Source organism: Odocoileus virginianus, chromosome 4 (genome assembly GCF_023699985.2).
Source record: "Odocoileus virginianus isolate 20LAN1187 ecotype Illinois chromosome 4, Ovbor_1.2, whole genome shotgun sequence".
Taxonomy (NCBI): domain Eukaryota; kingdom Metazoa; phylum Chordata; class Mammalia; order Artiodactyla; family Cervidae; genus Odocoileus; species Odocoileus virginianus.
This window is the reverse complement of record NC_069677.1, coordinates 55755787-55780553: the sequence shown is the minus strand read 5'-3', so window position 1 is coordinate 55780553 and position 24767 is coordinate 55755787. Positions and strand designations below refer to the sequence as shown.

Here is a 24767-nt window from a genome sequence, read left to right as displayed (position 1 = left end):
TGTCATACAACTTTATACAGTGTGAAGTTTTATTCTTCCGATTTTCCTCCTGCAAATACTTGAAAGTGTAAGAACCATTCTTAAATCACAGGTCGTATGAAACAGGTGTTGGGCTAGATTTGACTTGCAGGCTGAAATTTGTCACACCTGCTTTAGACTATTTATATAAGAAGTCACTGGGAGAAAATGCCAGTAACTAGCGTCATTAGGACTTCTTAGCCACTTTTATGGGCAAGACTATGTTTTGTCTGTCTCATCTTTTAAATCTGTATCTACAAAATTTGGCGTCTCTCTCTCTCTTTTTGAAGTTATTGTGAAATGAGAGATACATTGTGTATATTAAAATTCCTGAAGCTAGAGATAGTGACATGTTCTGTGTAAAATGAGTACTCCATAAATAGTGATATCTTAATCTGTCTTGAATGGGTTCAGTTTGTTTGATAAAGGAGTATATGCTTGTAATGTATTTGAACAAAAACTCTCAACTAAGTATGATTTAGAGTTTATCATAAATTTTTCATGTTATGTATAATAACCTAGATAATTCCAAACATTGGACAAGTTTGTTTGTTTTGCAAAAGTATTGTAACGCCATTAGCTTTTCTGGTTCTTTCTCTTATTGAAGTCATCATCTCAGTGAATCAGTTTAATCCCAGATGAAAGATTATTCAGGAAATCTCTGCCTGCCTTGCAGTCTTCCGACACCTGATGTGACCCTGGCAGTGTGACGTGGCCAGCTCTAATCCGTGGCCAATCTGCCCTTGACTTAGCTAGATTGAGGAGTAGACCTGCCCTTTATGTTTCCCATATCCACAGTAAGGTGGTCAGATTTGTTGATCCTTGTTTCTTTTCCGGCTCAAATATCCCAGTGTTCTTACAGAACGCGTTTGCTCATGTGATGTTAGAGTGCCTTGCGTTGGTCTGTCTGGCAGAAATGCCTACTGCCTTTGCCCTAGCAGTGAGTCAGATATGCATCTTTTTTGATTCATGTCTCTGTGTGCATCTCCACTGACATCCAGTGCTCGCTTGCAGAAGTGCCAGAGAAGGAAATGTGGCTGCTTGAGAATAGATACGTCTAGAGAGTCAAATGAGCTTAGCTTTGTACTGAGATTTAACTTAGATTAGAAGCTATTATATTGGAATTCAGTGAAGTGCAGCTAATCCTTTTTATTTCTTCTCACATTATATTTGGATATTGGTATCTGTGTCTTGTATTTGGGAATCACCTCTCAGGATCATAAGTAATTGATAAACCATGTCCATTTCCAAGTGCCACGTGTGTTTTGTTCACATTGGAAAGACAATATGGCTTGTGTGGAACCTGACAACATTATAAGTTTGACCTATTTTTTCATTTACGTATGAACTAATTGGATTCCCTGGTGGTTCAGTGGTAAAGAACCTGCCTGCCAATGCAGGAGAAGCAGGTCTGATCCCTCAGTTGGAAAGATCCCCTGGAGAAGGAGACGGCAACCCGCTCCAGTATTTTTGCCTGGGAAGTCCCACGGACAGAGGAGCCTGGTGTACTGTGTCCATGGGGCTGTAACGGGTCGGACGTAACTTCGCAACTCAACAGCAATAACAGCAGCGAACTAACTCACAGGAGAGATCGCCTTCAGAGTATATTCTGCCTAGTAGTATGTAATAAAAAGGATAGTATTGGCAACTATCCTTTCTTAAATAGGTTCATTTGATATGAGAGTATAGAAAATATGAGTTGTATCTCATAACTTTGAACAAAGAAATTCCAACAAAGTATGTTTTAGAGTTTAATGTAAATTATTTATTATATACACAAATGACAAACAGGTAACTCCCAACATTTTCATCAGTTTCCTGTTAATGTCCATACTGTTCAACTGCATAATCACCGTTAGTTTGTTTTTCTCATAGGGGAAATGTTCATTAGCCCTAATCACAGGCAGTTTTTAGAAGCTAGTTAATAGAGACTGGTATCAAGGATGGTACTGTATTTACTAAAGTTATCAAGATATGAGTAAACCAGTTTCTGTGCTGTTAAGGAAATATTCATAAGTTCCTGGTATTTGAACATTGTAGAATAACTCTGTTTTAACAACATTGCTATTTCTGCTGTTTTTCTTGAGAAGGTAGTTTTAAAACCTTTTAGTCTGATCCGTTACCATTTCAATTAGTTTAAATCCCTTAAGTTTTTCCTCATAATTGAAAGTTAGTAGTTAGTGTTCTTTGCATGTCTCAATTACTTAAATTTTTATAAAGAGAATCACATAGGTCAGCATTTGGTTAAGGGACTGCAATACATATATATATCTGTAAGCATGTATAAGTATATGTTCATATATTAGTATATAATAGTTGGTGTGATTTTATCAGGCTTATCATTCTTAGCTTATTATAATAAATTCATAGTAGGATTGTGGTCAGTGTATTTTTTTAATTACAGTATACATTATTACGAGGTTTACCCGTTTTGTCAGAACTCCACATGTCATGCCGTGTGTGGTTCTGTGGGTGGCGTGGTGACTGGATGCGGTTTGTCTTCCTACACGGCTCCATGTTAGGTTACTTCTCTGCTGCTTAAGATTGCTTTCAGTATTGGACAGGAAATGAAAATTGCTTCTGTAGTCTTCTGTTTATTACTTGTTTCAAGAGTTATTGTGACTAACCCAGCTACTTCTTAGGCAGTGTTAATATTTTCCACATAGTGCTTGCCTTTGGGGAGTCGTATACACTAATAGGCTGAAGTATCGCCTCAGTTTATTCACATTGGTGTCTCTTCACTTGGGTCACTGCCGTCCTGTCCTTTTTTCCTCTTGTCATGGGTTGGAGATGGTGCAGAACCGGAACATCTCAGCATACTCATCAAGGAGTTTCTGAAGGATTTGCAAAGGAAGAAGTAGATGAATGGATCCAGGCACGCGTTTAAGGACGTCAGCCAGAGTGTGCTTTCTTTCACGTAGAAGAGAGTGTTCTCAGCAGCGCAGTCAAAGACATCCCGGGTCTGGCTCAGGGTGTAGGGGATTCGGGCAAAATGGAACGGAACAAAGCATATGAAAAAGACAGCGATGATGATGAAGACCTTGATGTTGACCTTTTTCTTGGGGGCCTTGCCAGCGCCCCTTGTTCTCACATAAGACTTGTACAGCTCCCTGGTGATGAGCGTATAGCATACGATGACAATGAGAAAATTAATCCAGAAGATGACTTGACAGACATAATTGACTATTTCATGCCAGACCAGACCAAACTCTGACTTCAGAAATGAGCATTTCTTCACAGTCTTGTCGCTCGGCCTCCTGTTGGTCAGAATCATGTTAGGCAAGGAGATTAAGAACATGAAGGCCCAGATGGAAACCGAGAGGATCTTAGCCCCCCGCAGGTGGTTGGGGCTGGCCGTCTGGAAGGGCCTGGTGGTCTTCTGGTAGCGGTCGATGGTTATCAGCCCCAGGAATGAGATGCTGATGTACATCGTGACGTAGAACACGACCGAGGTCACTTGGCACACGAAGGCTCTCAGGGGCCCTGTCCCCAGCTTGGTGTCGCTGAGGATTTTGAATGGAAAGGTCAGAATCATGAGGAGATCGGAGATGACGGTGTTCTTAAGGAAAATGATGAAGTTGGATTTACTGCGGATCTGAAAGAACACCCTCATGGCCAGGCTGTTGGTGACGAGTCCCACGAGGAACAGCACGGTGTAGAGGAGCGGGAAGAGCGCCTGGGTGACCTTGTAGTCTCGGCTGCACTGGCTGCTGTTCCCAGCCGCGGAGCTGAGGTTGTCCATGGCGCCGCCTGGAGGGGCGGAGGGGGAGGTGATCGTCAGGCTCCCGCTGTCCCCCTCTGCCCTCCGCTCGGCGGGGGACGCTTTCGGAGAGGCTGCTCCGAAAAAATTAAGCTGCCTGATCCTCATGGGGCAGTTGGTAAAGAACACAGAAAAACCAAGTCAAAATATTTCATAGCGGCAGATACCCTATTTGCATAGTGAAATAGTCTGAAGAACATTTTATGAAGATGTGGTTGCTTTGTATTTCTTAGTTTTTGCATGTTTGCCTCTTACAGAACATTTTTGATCTTAGGCAAAAGTGCGTATACATAAAAACTAGAAGAGAAATACTTAGGCTATGCTTTATTCTTCTCCAGTTTCATTTCCTTACCTTCTGGCTTTGTTGTTTATATTCATAGTCACTTTTCCTACAGCAGTCCCTACTCCTGGACTTCATTTTCTCTAGTACCTTCAAAGGGTTCTAAGGAGAAATGACTGATAATTGCGTAGTAGACTTTTAAAGTAAAAGTGAAAAGGAGTTTGTATAAAATCACTTGTATAAAATTTATTGTTAAATAAAGAGCAGAAAACAAATTTTTCCCTTTATAATTGGAATGTATTTCTGCCTCTGTATTGCTCTGTCATCCGTTTGAAAACCAGCCTCACAGAGTATTCTTTGGCTGCAAATATTTTAACCAATGTGCATCTCTTTTCCAGCTTTGCTTAGTAAATTTTAAGGTTTCACGTATGTTTTCTTGACTATCATTCAGGGAAAATCTTTAAATGGTTAAAAAAAAATGAGGAAATGATTTCTGTATGTAGTCATTAGATGGCATTCCTCAAAATACCCCAGGCATACTTTCTAGGTTTATAGCGTGTATAATGGTAACTAAAATAGAACACCAAGATCATGTCCCTGCCTGGATCCATAGGTTTTTATACAACAGGCAGCTGTAAAGGAAATTAACACTTGACTTGAATATATTAACTTGAATACATTATTTGGCATCTAAGTTTTGAAATTTAAAATGAAATTTGTAAAATTTGAATTCATCAAAAACCAATGGATTGATTCTAAAGAAAATATTATTCCTAAATATAAGACGTGGTAATATTAAAGCACAGATACCTCAATACCAAGAAAAAAACTTCTAAGTTCCCCTAAATGTAAGTGGAATTCTTTTTTCCATCCTTTCATTACTGAATGTTAAACAAATTGAGGTTTACGTCATACACCTCCTCACCAGTTTAACTTAAAAAAAAAAAAAAAAGACTAAATAAACCCTAGAATTTGATAGAAGATAACCAACTTAACCTTACTTGCTACTGCTAGTTTTCTTTGTTTATGCCCTGATAGTTTTGGAAATTATACTTTGAGAATGCTCATTTTTCATAAACTGTTACTTGTTTAACAAGTATTCTTGACATGAAGAACTTCAGCTCCCCCTAACTATAGCAAATCTCATTTTATACTCAAGATAAAATAAGTAAGACCATTTGAATTTTTTCCCATGTTCTGTATAATTTCTTTTTAAAATGCTGGTTATCTCCAGCATCATTAGTGCAGCTTATATTTTAGTTTATATTCCATTTAAGTACTCACATTGATATTGCTATTAAAGGTTTCCAACTTAAGAAAACTTGAAAAAAAAATACACACACATCATAGTGCAAATACATATGCTTGTCAAATACTTCTAGGTATGAAATTACCTGGTTACTCTTGATTCTTGAAGAATTTGAATGTGTCCAGTAAGTGGTAGTTAATACAGGCTGTAGAGTGGCATCTGTTATTTTCCCTTTAATGTCTTAGTTTAGCTGCTCACACTCTTCATGATAGAGAATCTGCTGAGGTTTCATCAGTCAGGTCTTGAGTGTTCTAGAGAGAAATAGGGGGAGAGAGGAAGAGGACTTCACGATCAGAAATTACCTTCAGATGCCGTGGACTCAGGGCTGTGCAGACACTGTGTTTCCGTCTGGCCTGCTTTTAGGACTTCTGCTTTTATTTCCTTGGGAAATGTGGGGCACGGTGGGTGAGAAGTCATCTTTTAAAAAGCAATTTAAAATCCTGTGGCTTTTTACTGAAACCTGCCATAGAGTTGATGCTTTGTGAGCTCTTTGGGTTATTTCCCATGCAAATGATAAGTCCAGGAGATCAAGCCTACTGATGTCTGCTTCCTGGAGAAGGCTGCAGGCGTGCTTTGTCAGATGGTTATTTACCTGAAAACATATTGTGCCCAACATTGGTGATCTATTGCCTTTTAACAGGTAATCACATTAACTCGTAATGTGTGCTCATCAGGGATGTTAGGTCTCTTGCTCTTTGTTTTTTTTCCTGGTTAATAATGTCATTATTTTAAATCTGTATTTGATCAGCTCTTTGTAGGCGACACAATTTCCTCCCATTATAAAATTGAAGATTCTAAAATTACATTAAGAAAGAAAAAAACAGTTGTATCCATTGCTAGGCTTATTATATAGGACTTTTATGCCTGTCTTGAGTAGAGTTTAAACAGATTTCTTTTAACTTTGCCTTTGTTTTTTTGGGAAATATATCATTCAGTGAGGGCTTTCCAAGTGACTCAGTGGTAAAGAATCTGCTTGCCAGGCAGGAGACATGGGTTCAATCCCTGAGTTGGGAAGATCCCCTGGAGAAGGAAATAGCTACCCACTCCAGTATTCTCGCCTACAAAGTCCTTACAGCCCATGGGGTTGCAAAGGAGTCGGACATGACTTCGCGACTAACAGCAGCAGTCTTTCAGTGATGAGCCTCAGTATCACCTTTACATAAACGCTGTGGGTACTCACGCTTGTGCACACACTCACACAGTCTCGAGCTATAATGTCCTTCTGTCACCAGCAGATCCACTTGGGTAAGTGTCTTTGTTGTAAGTACATCTTTTGGTTATTTATTTCTTCTGAGTTTTGAGTGCGTCCGTCTCAGTGTAGATTAGATGACCTTCAAGGACGGTTTTTAAAGTACAGAAGAGCGGCTCAGTGTCACCTGAGGAGTCACGAGAAATGCACTTTCTTGGGCACCATTCTAGCCCCGGTGGTTCAGAAACTCAGGGATGCAGCCCTCATCTATAGTTTCCTCACCTGTAGTTTCCTGTATGAGTGACGCTCCTATACCTTAAGGGTTGAAGACCACTGATTTAAACTAGCTGAGAATTTTGTTGGCATTATGGATTTGAAATCAAGCTACAGATTTGGGTAATTTAAGTTGGAAATGTCAGTCACGTCATGGTCCCCATCTGTTAGCCATCTAGACGTCGGTTTGATGATATACTCTTGGAAAATTAACTTATTTGTTGGTTTAGAGAGAGATCATACTTTTGGAAAAAGCTTTTATGCCACATACGCTTCAGAATAATAATAGCCCGCTTTTGGTTTCTTTTTTTTTTTTCTTTCTTTTTTAATTCATTGTCATGAATTAACTATTCTGTGAAGTAGATAATCATCTTATTTCTATTCTCTGGATGATGAAAACGGATGAGCAGAGCAGCGAAATTAGAGACCCGATTCCAACTCATGCTCTCTAGTTCTAGAGCCTGCACCTGTGACCGCTGGGTATAAAAGCCTTTCCCATCTTACCGTCTCCACAGCCCTTCCCCCACACTGCGGCCCAGCAGTGAGAGGTGAATGCCATGAATGGAATGGCTATACTTCTTTTAGGAAAATAGGAGTCACGCTTGCCTTTACACCAGATTGGTTTTCAGCTTTAAGGAATGTTTGTGAAGTGTTTCTAAGACCTTAGGATGAAACAAGTCTTGGGGTGGGGGGGCGGGGGAAATCCTGCCTATTTTCAACAAATTAATATGCCACATGAAAGGAACACTATTTCAGTATATTTAATTCATTTATGTTTCCAGATTTCTATAGTGCTATGACTAGTGAGTTGAGGGGTGAATGAAAGGCTCCAGTTCTTGATCTAAATTAGCTTTATCTCTCCTCTGACTTTAACTCACAGCCACACCTGTCTGTGAACCTTCTCTGATGGTGTTTTGTCTGTCATTGGAAGACAACTGGAAAAGTGAACTAATTCTGTATACCCTAGAATTTTTATATACACATGGCTTACTTGGTTTCTTTTTTTATCGAGTCTACTAAAGGTAGTCTGTTTCTCCAAAAATACGTATTTGCTCAGGCTTACTGGGAATGGAGAGTGCCATGCCCTGAAATGGTAGGAACCTGTGGTCCTTGTGAAACAGGGTTGGGGAGGAGATGAAGAGGTAATGATGCCCTTGGATTAGCTCTTAATACTATTTTAGTTCTCTTGTCTTATGGTTTTGAAATGCAGTTGTGTTGACAGTAGTGAACATTTTGATGAGGCACATGTGTTTTAAGGCAGTTCTCATGTCATCTAGTTTGGCTTTACCTGTTAGAATGTAGAAGTTTAGGTTAGACATAAGATAAATTCCAAAAGTAAGGAGTATTGGGCATTGCGATGTTTAGCAAAAAAAAAAAAACCCAAAAAAGAGTACTATCTCTGGTGATCCAATTAGTTGTTATCCTTGTCTTGCATGTTTTGCTTGAAAGCAGAGGGGTGGTGTCTATAATTAATCTGCTTGACAGCCATAATGCTCCTAGGATGCTCTGAGTTTGTTGGATAAAGGCCTCATTTTGGCCATACTGTTGACTATAAGCTATTATTGTATGAAGCTTTCCTTTACAAATCTAATTATAGGAGCCTCTGATTCTCTTGATTTAGAAAAAATTACTCCAGGTCAGGCGTCCTACTACTGAGAAGCTGCTCCTAATTTCCTCCTTCTTTGGCCCAGCCTGCCTGCAGTGTGCACACCCATTCTCCTCCACCAGCCCAAGGCTTCTTCCTGCTGTAACACTGATTTGAATTTATTCTATTCTATACAGAATAATATGGTCCATTGAATGCTTCAACTGAAAGAAATAATGACTGGAGGTGAAAGGAGAGTTCAGAGCTCTAATAATCTCACCACTGTGGTCACATCCTTATGAACTCACACACAAGTTTTGGCAACATTTCTAGTCACTTACTTTAAAGAAATGAAGATGACTAACATCAGACTTCAGTTAAATCCAGTTTTCCCTTCTCAGAACATTTGGCTTAAGGAACATCTTTCAATTTCTATAGTATCAATGCAACAAGCCTTCCAGAGTTTTTGGATGTGTATCCTCCTAATTGCTCTTAAAATCAATTAAGTCTTTGTGGTTTTGAGATATTATCTGAAGAAAGGAAACTGATTGATCTGGAGTATAAGATTTTCAGAACTCAGTTTATAAGGAGGTGACCTTCTTAATGCAAGGACAGCAGTGGGCTAGCTTGAAAGGGGATGACTAGACTTCCATAGACTGTCCCCTGGATTCTTTCTCCTGCCCGACAGATGTGTCCTTCAGGATATGAACAAGACAATTACTGATCTTTTGGGCTTCCCTGGTAGCTCAGACAGTAAAGAATCTGCCTGCAATGCAGGAGACCTGCGTTTGATCCCTAGGGCTGGAAAAATCCCCTGGAGAAGGGAATGGCTACCCACTCCAGTACTTTTGCCTGGAGAATTCCATGGGCAAAAGAGCCTGGCAGGCTCCAGTCCATGCAGTGTCAAAGAGTCGGCTATGACTGAGTGACTGACTCTTTCGTTGAGCTTTTACAGCCATGCAACTTCAGAGTGTTTTAATACTTAATTGAAAGAACAGAACTTAACTGATACCTTTGGTATTATGTGGTCCATTTTCTGAGATTGACCTAATTCTCATGTGTATGTTGCTATTTGAAGAATTGTACATTTTCTACATGCACAAAAAATTGATGTAAACCAATCTTATAGGCTATTGAAAAAGAGTTTCTTTTAAAAATGTTGCCTTTCTTCCTTGAAAGCTATTAACAGCTATCATGATTTCCCTAGAAAATGTTAAATGTCAGCAAAGCTGTCTTCATGCCCCATATAGAGAGTGACCAGTGCTTTGGGCTCCCCCCCCCCCCCCCCCCGCACCCCCAGCTAGCCGCAGGCTTCTCTTGTCTTTTTAATTCTATCCCCTGACTCTTACCTCATGACTTTGCCTCTGGCCCATTCCCTGAGCATAATAGGGCCGGTGAACTGATACAAGCATCTCACTTCTTCACCTCCAGATTTCCCTGTATTTTCACCAGTTTTCATTTCTGTCTGTGGTTAAGTAGAAAGATGTCCTCGTCTTTCTTCTGAAGTTAAATCCAGACAAGAGGTCACTGTTGCCTGTCCCCCTTGTCAGTATTATCTGCCTTCCAGTCCGGATTTCCTTTCTGGAGACTCACTTGAAGCATAGCTTTGAAACGAGAGTATGTCATTGGTCATCCTAATAAAGGGATCACTTTCCTCTCAAGCTATTTTTCTTTACACTCAGCTGCTAGTAGGTGTGGGCTACTTCCCTCACAGTCACCGTTGCACATCACTCTTACTCCAGCCTCCTGTTTCCTCCTCTCTGCCCCGCCACTTTAGAGAGACTTCTCTTTTAAGGTTAACACGTTTTTTGTTTTTTTGTTTTTTTTTTTAAAAGAAATAAGTCAGGGAAGCCAGCATCAACTGTGATTTCTTAACTGTTTTCAACACTGTTTATGGCCCTTGTTATTAACTGTTGCTTCCCTCACTTCTGTGACCTTGACCTCTTTGGTTACTTGTTAATTATGGAGAGTGTATATCCATCATTTGATGACTTATTTATCCCCTTCACTGTTTCAGCATTCTTCCCTCCCATACCCCGTCCAAAGAGAACATGGGGGATTAGAATCCGTTCTAGTGACATGTTGCGTTTTCCCTAACCTGTCACTTCTACACTATACCTGCTGTCAAACCACCTACTAGGACATTTGTAATACGTTTCCACCCACCCCTTGAATTTCTCTCACCTAATGGTGAATTCATGAGCTCCCGACCTTTATAACCTGCTCCTTTACCCACCAACAGATTTTATCGAGTGAGTCCATCTTGAAACTTCCCAATCCTTTCCTTACAGCTTTCAGGTACCTCTTGATTTTGCATCTTATTTTTTATTTCTACCGTTAAGACCTACTTCATACCCTACAAACTTTTTTGGTCTTTCTCTCTGCCTCTCATTTCTTATCTTCAGTTTTTCAACACTTAGTTATCGAGCCGACTTTCCTATAAAACCATGTTTTGTTCTTATCCTCACCCCAGCCCCATTCTTTTAGTTTTTTGGTTGATCTACTCTATTATTCCTTGTTTCACATATTTAACAAATATTAAGCGCCATTAAGGAGAATGTAAATGTGAATAAAATAGAGCTGGGTTCTTCCCCGCAAAACTGACAGTCTAGTGGAGCAGGCAGACATGTAACCGATGCCGAGAAAATAAGTGCTATACACCGTGGTAAATGCTCCAGAGTCTCTCCTCTCCACCCCTTCCCCTGTAGTGAGGGTTTTCCCTAAACTCGGGTGACAGGAATGCTGTCATCGTACACAGCGTTTCTACCAGTGCAGTTGAGGGTGTTGAGATGCTTCAGGTGGCAGGAGGAGACCTGCAAAGGAAGGAAGTGCTCAGTGCCTTTGGGAAGTACTGAGCGATGTAGGGAGCCTCCCCGGGGAGGCGCGGTAATATGAGTGGGCAGCAGGGGGCGCTGTATCTGACATGCCACTAAGCCTTTTTCCAGACACATCTCAGTTCTCACCCAAGCCTTGTAATAAAGGAGGTGTTATCAGTTTTTAGAGGAAGAGTCTGAGGCTCGAAGAGGTTCGTTTTTCTGGACCATGGTGTTGGCAAGGGCATACCTTGGGTGCAGTCACAGCCCTGTCTTGCCCTGATCTGGGGCTGTTCCTTGATGAGTGGAGCCATAGTGCTCCATGTCCATAGAACACATGGATCTTCCTAGGATACCTTCCTTCCTCTTCCCTGTTCGGGCTTCAAGCTCTGCAGATGCTGCTGGGATGACACTGAGCCTGTACTCCTTAATCAGGGGACATGCATCCATGCAGTTTTTCAGGGTTCATAGTACCTTGTCTTGCTGTAGGTAGGTACTCTCTAAAACAGCTATTGCTAACGTCTTTCCATCGCCCCTCACACTCAATTTACACCAGAACCGCTTGACAGGTGACTTAGCTGAAAACAATCACCAGGGCACATGACTGGCATCTGAATTTTGTGCAGTTTCCTCATCACCTTTCTCTTCCCTTTGTAGGGCTTATATTTACACGTCCCCCCAGACAAAAAGGAAATATATCAGTAAAGCTGTGGAGGAACGCCAAAACCAGAGATTAGCGCGGTAGCTCAGGTTATAGAGCTATAGGAATCACTGTCTATGTTGACTTTATGCTGGGGTTAGGTCTGTCCATTGAGACTTTGGAAGAGATTATGCAACTCAGGATATTAAATAACAACTTCTAGAAAACACTACTAGCTATTTTTTTTTTTTTAGAAGGCACATTTGAGCACTTAAAATAACATTTGGGGACGTGGTAGCAAGATACATTGGCAGATTATGCAAATATATGTTTCTGATAAAATGTTATAAGGAAGGAAGCAATGCAAGAAGTGGTGCCTTGAATGCAGGCAGGTGAGAAAAAGAATGACAGAGACTGAGAGAAGAGTGACTGAAGCTGCGAGGAAACAGGGTCTGGCTTCAAGCTGCAGAAGCAAAATGCGACTTTGTGCAGAGCACGCGCATGGAGTGTACTCCGTATGGAACATTAGTGTTCTTCAGGTCACAAGGACTCTGCTCCTCTTTGCAGCCACTGCTAATTTATTTGCGCAGAATCCAGTTTGTTTTCCCTGGGACAAATTTTCCTCATGTGAGCTTCTTAGGGATAGATACTATTAGTGATAGTAAGTACCTTACACGAGTAAGAAAAGGAGATGGGCGAAATGATAGAACTAGGAATTTTACCAAGAAAATTTAGGAATATAGGATCAAAGAGAGAAGAAGACAGAGAAGAATTCAAAACCAGGCATAAGAGAGGACATGTCTTGGATTATTTAACTTTGGTTGAGGAATGTGTTTTTATGATGCGCTGACTTAGTAATTTCCTCTCTTGTGTAGGAAAAACAGTGATTTGAATTCACTGTGTCTGGGGTGGGGATGGGGTGGGGGGCGGAGGTGGTCCAGGAGAGGAAGGTGGTGTCAGAATGTGTTTGCATTTCCAACTATTTTTCTCACACCCAATAAGACCATGCTGTCTTTTGTTAACATTTGGAAAGAAATATACATTCTTGTGTCTTACACAGTCATGTTGGAAGTTAACGGAACTTTTTTTTTTTTAAATACAAGTACTTGAGGATCCTAGCCAAAATATAAAGTGTTTAAAAATATTTAGTGAATGTAGAAAACCGAGCTTACTAAGAAATAACATTTTCCATAAGGAAAAATATAGCTAGTATGTAATTAGGATGTGACATTAATACCATGTTAAATTTTAAACAATCAAGAGTCAAAACTTACTCTGTAAGGTACGCCCACATCAACTGCTTCTATTAAGACTTCAGGTCAGTTGATACTTTTTTTTTTTTTTAAACTTTAGCAAGTTCCAAACTGGAAAAACCAGGGTGTTGCCAGTGGAGGTTGAGGTGAATTGAAAGGCGGACCAGATGCCACCAGCACACGAGCCAGCATGGAGATGCTGTGGTTAGCGCATTTCATGTCCATGAACCCCGCCCTTTAAACAGGCCTTTCAAAGCACCTTTAAAATGCCTTTCAAAACGCGTTTTCTCTTTCTCAGGATGAATCTTCAAGTCATGAATGTAACCAGCGCACAATCCTTCTTTACGGAGTGGGGAAAGAGCGGGATGAAGCCAGGCATCAGCTGAAGAAGATTACCAAAGATATTTTGAAAATCCTGAATAAGAAGAGCAACACGGAGGCGGGGGGTAAGGAGCCCTCATGCCTTTGCCCGCGTTGTGCCTCTGTCGTCTTCTGCCTTAGCAGGCTTTATCAAAGCCATACGTGGCATGGTCAGCGGTGTTTCCTCTCCCAAATGACTGTTGCATTGAAATATGAATAAGCACATTGAAATTCTAAGGCCTTGATTCCATTTATAGTAATCCTTGCATTTAAAATAGTGCCTTCCATGGATAGATAGCGGTAATTTTTACTTGTTCCTCTTTTTCTTCATGTTTCCCAGATTTTCTGCAGTGGTCATATATAAAGTATTAAAAGAACTTCCCTGATGGCTCCGCAGGTGAAGAGTCTGCCTGCAGTGTAGGAGACTCAGGATATGTGGGTTCAGTCTCTGTGTTGGAAGATCCCCTGGGGAAGGAAATGGCAACCACTCCAGTATTTTTGCCTGAAAAATCCCATGGATAGAGGAGCCTGGTGGGCTACAATCCAACAGTCACAAAGAGTTGGACATGACTGAGTGACTAAGCATTCGTGATAAAGTATTAAAAAGTGGAAAACCCTTAGTCTGGAAGAGGTCTGTTCCCCTAATTCCATCCTTTTCTCAAGCTTGCAGTTGGCTCATCATATTTTTGTTGTTGTTTAGTCGCTCAGTCGTGTCAGACTCTTGGCAACCCCGTGGACTTTAGCCCGCCAGGCTTCTTTGCCCATGGGATTTCCCAGGCAAGAATACTGGGGTAGGTTAACATGTCCTCCTCCAAGGGGATCTTCCCGACCCAGGGATAGAACCCACATCTCCTGCATTGGCAGGCGTATTCTTTACCACTCAGCCGCAGGGAAGCCTCATGATATTTACGTGGTAATTTAAATTCGTGAGAGTGTAGTGACTGATCTTTTCTTACGTTATTCAGAAGAATAATTGCATTAGGTAATGGAGGCTACTCGCATCTCCAAACGATTTCTGTTAAGAAGAAAGTTGGGCCTTTGCTCCATAACACCTTTCCTTGGAGTGCTCTTTCCTCAATCTTTTCTTGTAGTTTTTACAGTGAAGTCATGCCGCTGTGTTATGTCACCTTGTTGCACAATTGGAATTTTGTAATTATCCGCTTCACATTGGCCTAATTAGCCTTTCCAAAGTTTATTTTATTAGATAGTCATATGATTTAAAATGTGATATCATTTTGTATACTCCACCACCACCAGTGGTGTTTATTTCTCTTTTACTTAGGTAATACAGTGGGAAAAAGTTTGGACTTTCCCTGTGAAAATAGCACACTTCCTACACATGGCATAAACCACTCCACTTTGCTGTTCGATACAAAGTAAATACTGTTTTATGAACCTTTTCCCAGAGGATCCAGTCTTAGGACTTTAATTGAACAAAATACTGAAGCTTGTCCACAGTAGGTCTTTCCTACAGAAAAGTGCAGATACGACCAATGCAAATAGCTCTCTTTCCTCTCCATCCTTAGGGTGCAGACGCAGAAGCAAGGTAGGAGGGGGCACGTTTTTCAGTCTTCAAGTGTGTTTTGGGCACCTGACGCATTAGATCTCAGTGGGACAGCTGCCTGCGTGTTATTTACATCAGACTCCCCAGCTCTCCTCTGTGGCCACATAAGGAGCTAGTGCTGCAGGAGCTCCATGAGGCTGCGGGAGGGAAATGAAACTAGTTGCCTTATCGAGACTGTGAGCAGGGGGAGGAACCGTTCGGAAAAACTGTTGGTCTGCTATTTTCCTGTTTTCTCTATTAAAGAAAAGAGGAAACAGGCTGAATTTCGAAGCTCAGCAGCTGGCTAGCAAAATGTATCCGAAACTGCTTTTTTGTATATTTGGGAATGGGATGGACACCATCTCTTTAGGAGGTTCAGTAATACATGCTTTTCCTAAATTAATTTTAGCAGGTCTTTCCAGATCCTGTGGCATGTTTGGTATTGGAAGGCTGAGGGGTAGGACAAGGAAGGAAGCACTGTGGTGTCCTTTTCTGCTGACTCCACTTCCTTTCTTTACAAAGAGTTTTTTTAAAATGCTCCACTATCGTCTGTCCTATCTTTGGACTAGTCTCTTAAATAGGCAGTTCCTGGCTTGTGAACTCACCAGGAGATAATCGCTCTTCCATGCTGATTTTCGAGATTTTCAGTACTAGAGGCACCGCTGAGGAGAGGGGCATCTTCACTGGGGATTTTGTCTTTCCCACATTCTAAATAAAACTTCTTATCAGTCAGAAATATGTTTCTTAATTTGGGTGATAGCAAACTGCCTTCTGCTAAGGAGTCTTAAGTTTGAGTCACTGTGTACACACTGGCATTGATATGCTGGTGAGGCTAGAAAACAGGTTGGGTTAGCATGTGTTTGATTTCTGGTTACAAATAAAAACATGACTTTGAGGAACTCATTAGGTATGCTTGCAGATCAATCAGACTTTGCCTGGGAGGGTGGTGTGGGTTCATAATCTAATGTTGAAATGACATTTGTAGTCGAACATAGGCAAGTCTCATTGTACATTTATATTGACAGGTCGTCTTTGGGTGTGAATTTTCAAACCACTAATGAAGTTTATCATAACAACAAAAGCCCAAGCTTCTAGGATTAGAGATTCAGTATATGTGCTGCTGAAGTGAGCACCAGGATTAGAGTTGTTTTAAAAAATGGAAAACTAAAATCAAGTCACAGAAGAGCAATAATATGTATTTTGAAAGCAAATGAACATAAAACATGAAAAGCTATGAATTACTATTATATTATTGCTTATGTAAATGCCATTAAAATAAAATTTTCCTTTGAGAACCACCAGTAATTTCTTAAATTTTTCTTTCACTTAGCTATGCGTAAGTAAATAGAGCCTATTAATGTAGACAAGAGGCTTTTTTGGGTTCTCATACCGGGTCTTCATCCTTAATTCTGTAACTTTTCTTGATGACACATTGGTTTTTGTCCCAAGAAAGACTGAATAAATATATTAACTTCACTTCCAAAGCTCATGGTACCTAAGACTATTGGTATAAGCTTTCAGTCTTGGATCAATGGTGTTAGTAAGTGAAAATTCAAAACTTGAATATTTTAAACATACTTATGACCTGTGAGCAGCTATATTGAAGGCAAAATATCACACTTAATTTGTACCTTTGGGAATAGATACTGAAAAACAAGTAGGTTTCATGAACTTCTTTGTTCTTATTCTTTGCATTATATTTGGTGTTATTTGGCAAAAGTTACACATAATCTTGTACCTTATGTTACTCAGCACATTTAAATTCGGTTTGTTTGTTTTAGGAAATAAAACAGCCTGGCTTTTTTGCTTGTCTTTTGCCCCTAAACCATACTTGCTTGTTGTTGAAAGAGAAATCTCCTTTCTTCCTAATGTGGTTTTATAAAACGTTTGCTATTATATTTGCCATTAGCAAGCAATTTCAATTCTGTTCAGCTCAGTCGTGTCCGACTCTTTGAGACCCCATGAATCACAGCACACCAGGCCTCCCTGTCCATCACCAACTCCCGGAGTTTACTGAAACTCATCTCCATTGAGTCGGTGATGCCATCCAGCCATCTCATCCTCTGTTGTCCCCTTCTCCTCCTGCCCTCAATCCCTCCCAGCATCAGGGTCTTTTCCAATGAGTCAACTCTTCGCATGAGGTGACCAAAATATTGGAGTTTCAGCTTCAGCATCAGTCCTTCCAATGAACACCCAGGACTGATCTCCTTTAGGATGGACTGGTTGGATCTCCTTGCAGTCCAAGGGACTCTCAAGAGTCTTCTCCAATACCACAGTTCAAAAGCATCAATTTTTCAGTGCTCAGCTTTCTTCACAGTCCAACTCTCACATCCATACATGACCACTGGAAAAACCATAGCCTTGACCAGATGGACCTTTGTTGGCAAAGTAATGTCTCTGCTTTTTAATATGCTATCTAGGTTGGTCATAACTTTCCTTCCAAGGAGTAAGTGTCTTTTAATTTCTTGGCTGCAGTCACCATCTGCAGTGATTTTGGAGCCCAAAAAAATAAAGTCAGCCACTGTTTCCCCATCTGTTTGCCATGAAGTGATGGGACCGGATGCCATGATCTTAGTTTTCTGAATGTTGAGCTTTAAGCCAACTTTTTCACTCTCCTCTTTCACCTTCATCAAGAGGCTCTTTTCTTCACTTTCTGCCATAAGGGTGGTGTCATCTGCGTATCTGAGGTTATTGATATTTCTCCTGGCAGTCTTGATTCCAGCTTGGGCTTCTTCCAGCCCAGCGTTTCCCATGATGTACTCTGAATATAAGTTAAATAAGCAGGTGACAATATACAGCCTTGACGTACTCCTTTTCCTATTTGGAACCAATCTGTTGTTCCATGTCCAGTTCTAACTGTTGCTTCCTGACCTGCATACAGGTTTCTCAAGAGGCAGGTCAGGTGGTCTGGTATTCCTATCTCTTTCAGAATTTTCCACAGTTTATTGTGATCCACACAGTCGAAGGCTTTGGCATAGTCAATAAAGCAGAAATAGATGTTTTTCTGGAACTCGCTTGCTTTTTCGATGATCCAGTGGATGTTGGCAATTTGATCTCTGGTTCCTCTGCCTTTTCTAAAACCAGCTTGAACATCTGCAAGTTCATGGTTCACGTGTTACTGAAGCCTGGCTTTGAGAATTTTGAGCACTACCTTACTAGCATGTGAGATGAGTGCAATTGTGCAGTACTTCGAGCATTCTTTGGCATTGTCTTTCTTTGGGATTGGAATGAAAACTGACCTTTTCCAGTCTTGTGGCCACTGTTGAGTTTTCCAAATTTTCTGGTATATTGAGTGCAGCACTTTCACAGCATCATCTTGTAGGATTTGAAATAGCTCAACTGGAATTCTATCACCTCCACTAGCTTTGTTCGTAGTGATGCTTCCTAAGGCCCACTTGACTTCACATTCCAGGATGTCTGGCTCTAGGTGAGTGATCACACCATCGTGATTATCTGGGTCGTGAAGATCTTTTTTGTACAGTTCTTCTGTGTATTCTTGCCACCTCTTCTTGATATCTTCTGCTTCTGTTAGGTCCCTACCATTTCTGTCGTTTATTGAGCCCATCTTTGCTTGAAATGTTCCCCTGGTATCTCTAATTATCTTGAAGAGATCTCTATTCTTTCCCATTCTGTTGTTTTCCTTATTTCTTTGCATTGATCACTGAGGAAGGCTTTCTTATCTCTCCTTGCTATTCTTTGAAACTCTGCATTCAAATGGGTATATCTTTCCTTTTCTCCTTTGCTTTTCACTTCCCTTCTTTTCACAGCTATTTGTAAGGCCTCCTCAGATAGCTATTTTGCTTTTTTGCATTTCTTTTTCTTGGGAATGGTCTTGATTCCTGTCTCCTGTACAATGTCACGAACCTCCATCCATAGTTAATCAGGGACTCTGTCTGTCAGATCTAGTCCCTTAAATCTATTTATTACTTTCACTGTATAGTCCTAAGGGATTTGATTTAGGTGATACCTGAATGGTCTAGTGGTTTAGTTTAGTGAAATCTTTCTTGTATCTTAAATACAAAAATCTGTAAAATGACCTTTGTTCCCTGCAGTTAAACTTTCCCAAATAAGATGATGTGTGAGGAGGCTTCTGTAGCTTAAGTAGCATTGACTGCTTAGAATCATAGTGTTGGAAGAGATCCGTGAGATCTCTTAATATAATACAGCAGATATTAATGTGTATAACACAGCATGTTCTTGGTTTTAGATTTGTGTTTGTTAATACATATATTAAACATATTTTAAAATAGGACCTAATTATTTTTGGATCTTATCCTCAGAGCTCTTAAGAACAAGACAATAAGTAGTGTTCTTCTGGAATAAACAATGTTCGTAGTATTTTTTACTTTTATTTTTTCCAAACTTCTTTATGTTAAATTGATAAAGTTAGCACTTTTCCATTAATGTGGACAGAGTTAATTCTTTCCTATCCCCTAAAAAGTTAGGAATTGTGTAGATTTCCCTTTTTACATACTAAGTTGTTAAAGAGTCTCCTAACAAGATGCCAGTGGAGTTTTCTGTTACATCCATTTGAGCCTGGGTGATTTTTTTCCCGGTTCAATATTGATATCATACTTTAAAAATCAGTGAGTAAGAAATATTGAAGGAGGGATTTCTTATTAATCCTGGAGAAGGGAATGGCAACCCATCCAGTATTCTTACCTGGAGAATTACATGGAGAGAGAAGCCTGGTGGGGCTACGGCTCCGGTCGCACAGAGTCAGACACAGCTGAGCAACTATCATTTCTCATTAATAGCCAAACTTTAAATATATTACATAAATGAGAATGGTCAGTGTTTAGAAAATAATTAGAATTGCCTCATCAATATGGATCAATCTCAGAAGAATACTACTGAGTGAAAGATGACAGATATAAAAAGTACATCTCGTGTGATTCCATTTGTATAAAGTGAACAGCACTAATGTGAGTCCTTAGAGGGCCGGCTCCTGGCTCTCTGGGGAGGGGACGTGACTGCAGGGCGCCTGAGAGGGCTTCTAGGGTTTTGGTCTGTGATTCTGTGATTGGAGTTTTCATCACATGAATTAATTTCTTTTGTAGAAATTCAGTGAGTTTGTACACTATTCCGTATGTGTGTGATACTTCAGTAAGAAAAAGTATCCCTGAAAAAGGTCAAGAGCTTCAATTAAATGAAAAATAATGTATCCACTGTGTGTTCATCTAGTTGGAGATGAAGGACAGAAAGCCAGGAAGAACAAACAGGAAGCATTTCCAACCCTGGAGACTGTGTTCACGAAACTTCAACTCCTTTCATACTTTGATCAGCATCAAGTGACATCCCAGGTAGCCATTACCGCTGATTTATTATGGAGCTGGGATATTTCCTTAAAGCTCTCTCACGCAGTGTGTGTTTTCAGCCTTCGTTGTTTTATAAATGCATTTTTAAAATGTATTTGGAAGTGTCTTAAAACTGTAAAGTGGTTCAGTTTCAAATGTTGGTTTACTTTTCTCAGAGGATTAATTTTTATCCTAGAAATATTTTTACCTTGTGATCACAATCAGCCCTACATAAAGTATTCTCTAATGCAATACTTACATTATTATATTTTGTGTCCTGCGTTGCTGATTGATAAGGGAGAAATCTGTTGATGACTGAAACAAAGTACTTTGCAATTGGGAAGAAACCAAATCCATAGGTAGTCAGAGGAATATCTGGAAATTGATTAAGCATTTATAGTTCTACCTTTAGGAGAGTTAGGTCAAGATCTTAGTGACAACTTGTCTTATTTCTTCAGATTATATTTGTTTTAAGGATATTGTTTGATTTGTACATGATTTTGTTTTCTATAGAAATATGTTTCAACTTCTAAGTAGAATCAGGTATAAATTCACATTTCTTACCCCCCCAAATTAAAATAATACATAAAAGGTATTTGGAATATTGGTCTTCTAATTACGTTCACTTTTTTCACGTAGATCTCTAACAATGTGCTAGAACAGATCACAAGCTTTGCATCAGGAACATCGTACCATCTCCCGTTGGCTCACCACATTCAGCTCATCTTTGATCTCATGGAGCCAGCCCTGAATATCAATGGACTCATTGACTTCGCAATACAGGTATCGAAGGCATCCTGCCTTTTAGCACAGCAAACCTACTAGGCCTTGTACAGTTTACAGTGAGCCACCCCGTGCAATTTTGTTTAGTTGAGACATTCTGAGTCAACAGTATCTAACTAGCATTTTCAACTAGCAGCTGTGTTCATAATTTTCAATTAAATATAATTGGTGTTAAAATATAATAGTAAAAAACGTGAGAGTTTTGACTGTATTTCTTACTTGTCTTTTGTTGTTTTGCTTAGGGAAAGGTGAAAATTTGTTTGCTATTTATAATAGAGTATATTTTAGGTAAGAGCAAAAAATATTAAACATTATTGATTTGTTCCACTATTTTTCTTATACACATACTTGAGTTCTTTTGTTAGTATATGTTGTTAGTGAGTAGAAATAAAACATATCTTTTACTTATTCTGTTTGAGGTGTTAGCTTTGTTAATAATAAGAAAATACTGATGAGTAACTTCCATTTACTGAAAATGAGGTGTAAATGGAAAAAAATCAAGAGGCTAGGGGTGTTTTTTCCTGAAATTATCTAGTCCAGAACTTTGGACCACCATACAGTTTTGGCAGCTGTTTCAGTATTGAGTCTGTCTTGATGGCCTGGACCGTGATGCTGTAATTTGGTAAAGGATTGAAAGTAAAAGCCTTTTAATTGCCTGAGGCACTGTGATGGTGGTTTTATATGTGTATAGTCCTGCGGCAGAACAAGGAAGGAGATCACGCAGTTTTAGGATGACTCAGTATATCCAGAGTTTGTAGAAGTTCACGTGTCTTCTTATTTGTTGTGGCAACTATGTGTTTATTCGGTCTTTTTGCCTTTTGCAGCTGCTGAACGAGCTGAGTGTTGTGGAGGCGGAACTGCTGCTGAAGTCCTCCAGCCTGGCGGGAAGCTACACGACGGGACTGTGTGTCTGCATTGTGGCCGTCCTCAGGCGCTACCACAGCTGTCTGATCCTGAACCCCGACCAGACAGCCCAGGTGTTCGAAGGGTTGGTACATCCTAGAATGTGTAGTGTGGCTTTTTCTAAGAAGCTTTATTTTGAAGGAATAACTTCATATCAAGTTTGAAAGAAGAACAAAGGCCTTCCTATATACCCTTTTCACAGGTTTAACAATGGAATGTGTATTTGTGATAAAGTTTTATAGTGGCTTTAAACGAAAAATAGTACTGGTTGTTTCATAAAAAGATGCATAGTTAAAGAATGCTTGTGCCAGGAAGCATTTACCAGAAAGGTGATAAAAGCATAGAAAGCCTGCCTGCCTACTTCTCTCTCCCTAGTTAACTGTTGTCTCTGCTGACCAGAATCCTGAATTATTATAATTGGTGAATATGTGGTTGCTTTTTGTTCACGTAATTTCAGTTTCTATTTGGAGAATCCAATTCCAAATAAGCTTTGAATACATATCATCTTATAGATTTAACTTTTCAATTTCATTTCTTTTATAAATTAAAGGAAAATTTTGATGAGTTAATCTAGAATAAATGACTTTGATTCTTAGTCTTTTTTGGTTTGGATGAATTGTAGGCTAGGGTTTTCTCTATTAGCATTAGGGAAGTTGCGCTAAGTCATTACATCACTACCGTTAGAGGCTGAAATTACTGGGGCCAGAGAAGTATAATGAGCTGTCAAAACACTTATCTCTGCGCTCTGTTGTCCACTGCAGACTTCTTTCTCCGGGCTTTATGTATACATAGAAGAAAGGCAATCTCTTTTTCTTTTATTTTTCCTCCTGCGCTCGAAAGACAAACATGGAGTTCTTTGGTTTCACAGTGCCTTTTCTTTTTGGTAATCCAGCACATGTAGTCTATCTATTCTAGAGTGGCATCCATTTAACAGCAGCTTTTGGAGGGAAGAGGAAATGCTGCCACATTAATTCTACACATAGGTTTTTAAATTTGTAACTATTCTTTGAAGTCTTAAAGATGTTTCTGTAATAACCGTATAAATAAAAAACCAGAACAAAGTAAATCCAATTATTGCTACATTCAGTTCATAGAAGAGGCTGTCTCTTAACTACATGTGCTTTTCTTTAACTGCATGTCCCAAGATGAAACATTTTTACTTTAAAGTTGAAGTACATTTTTGACTAGATTTTAGGCTTAAAATCAGACTTTTGTTGACATTGACCTTGACATAAGTATTTCTGTGCCTCCTGTATATTTGCAACCATCCTCACCTAACAAGTACTATCTTATCACTTGAAGACACCACATTTAATATCTTCTTAATCTCTCCTTCAAGCTTGTCTTTCGTTTTCTGGCCTCTTCAGCTTTTTCTCTGTGACCGGAGTCAGCAGAATTTTTTTTCTCTGTTGAGCCAGTTGTTAAATATGTTAGCCTTAGTGAACCGTAAGTTTTCTCTTCACATGAGAGAAAAGCCACAGATTAAATAAACACTTAGATTATTCCTAAGTGACATCTGAAACATCCATGATATTCTTAAATGTAAGAAAATAGCTATCTTAGAATCCAGAAAACACAGAACTGTTTTACAGCCCTCAGCTACCCTGTGGAGTTGAATAATTAGTACCATTTTACAAGTCAGGGCACTGACACCCAGGCCTGTCAGTTGGAGTGGTTGGTGAAGTCTTGTACCCAGCATCTCATAGCTGATAAATTCGCCAGATTGCTGAGACAATCAGCAATCATTCATGCAGCTCATTCATGCTGTTTGATTTACACCATACTTTTTAAACTGTGAATGGAAATGCCCTAACTGGTCATGAAATTAAAATAATAGTTTTTCACAAGTAGTTTTTTTTTTCCCTTTTATTTTGAAATTTATGTCCTTATCATTGATATTTTAAATTTGCGTTCTATTAATGTTTATAAAATCATGTTTGATATTCACTTTATGTTTGTTTTTTATCATATATAGTAAAGATAAGTACTTTTCCCAAAACTGTTATTCTGGGTTGGGTTTTGGTTTTTTTTTTTTGCACTTATATAAACATACTGGATCTTGACGTAAAATGTTTTGTTACTTCTAGGAGGTGGAGGGAACACTCACTTTGATAGAATATATGCCTGGCAATCTTTCAATACATGTTTGTTTTCTTTAATCACAAAATAATTCTCTGCCTTTTCAAGGTATACCTGGAGCTATTTTGGTTTATAGGGAACAACTGATTGAAGCATCTATTTTCTTCTTAACTGAGGGACACTTTTGATATGACTGACAGCTGTTTTCAGTTGCCTGCATCTGCTGCTGGCAATTCAGAAGCCGTGGGATGCTACATGGTTATTCCTTTGCATGGTTTGCGAGGTCCCACCTCTGATGTTGGGCTGGATTTCTTTCTGGGTGTTGGCGCTTGTCTGTCTTATTTTGAAAGGCATTTCTCATTTACACCCGCAAAGAAAAAGCCCACAGCAGGGCAGACCTATTCAGGGAACTGCACTTCCTCTGCTCTTGCCAGCTGAATGCCAAGCTATCAGGGTTCTGCGGATCCCGGGGCAGGAAGAACGAGTCCAGGTCTGTGCGAGGCCTCGACTCACAGGCCTTGGGAACGGTGCTCAGTGGTATCACCTGTGAGGCCAGCGTCCGTCTCAGCCTTGTCATCCCAGGCTGCCTCCCACCTTTAAACAGCAGAGAAGGTTCTAGACTGGGCCTCTGGAGACCTGAGATCTCTTTTTGGATCTGCAATAAACTAACTCTTTGCCTTGT

The 24767-nt window shown here is 39.8% G+C and overlaps 2 protein-coding genes across 16 annotated transcripts in view; one reads left to right on the top strand and one right to left on the bottom strand.

The window, feature by feature from the left end:
• The window catches only part of MED12L (mediator complex subunit 12L), a 340418-nt gene that overhangs the window by 248481 nt on the left and 67170 nt on the right, over window positions 1-24767 (top strand). For all 9 annotated transcript variants that reach the window (XM_070466580.1, XM_020886558.2, XM_070466578.1 and 6 more), the window contains 4 exons: window positions 13419-13566; window positions 20208-20326; window positions 20960-21103; window positions 21928-22091. In XM_070466580.1, coding sequence (XP_070322681.1) covers window positions 13419-13566; window positions 20208-20326; window positions 20960-21103; window positions 21928-22091 — 575 coding nt within the window. The remainder of the gene's footprint in view (window positions 1-13418; window positions 13567-20207; window positions 20327-20959; window positions 21104-21927; window positions 22092-24767) is intronic.
• P2RY12 (purinergic receptor P2Y12) overlaps window positions 1757-24767 on the bottom strand; it is a 49262-nt gene continuing 26251 nt past the window's right edge. The window contains exons 1-4 of one of the 7 annotated variants that reach the window (XM_070466586.1): window positions 9764-11085; window positions 6568-6743; window positions 5453-5618; window positions 1757-3881 (exon numbers count right to left, since the gene is read on the bottom strand). In XM_070466586.1, coding sequence (XP_070322687.1) covers window positions 2741-3760 — 1020 coding nt within the window. In that variant the 5' untranslated portion in view covers window positions 3761-3881; window positions 5453-5618; window positions 6568-6743; window positions 9764-11085 and the 3' untranslated portion in view covers window positions 1757-2740. Of the gene's footprint in view, window positions 3882-5452; window positions 5619-6547; window positions 6744-9763; window positions 11086-24767 lie in introns of those variants that run through there. The other 6 variants (XM_070466585.1, XM_070466584.1, XM_070466587.1 and 3 more) reach the window with 6 other exon arrangements.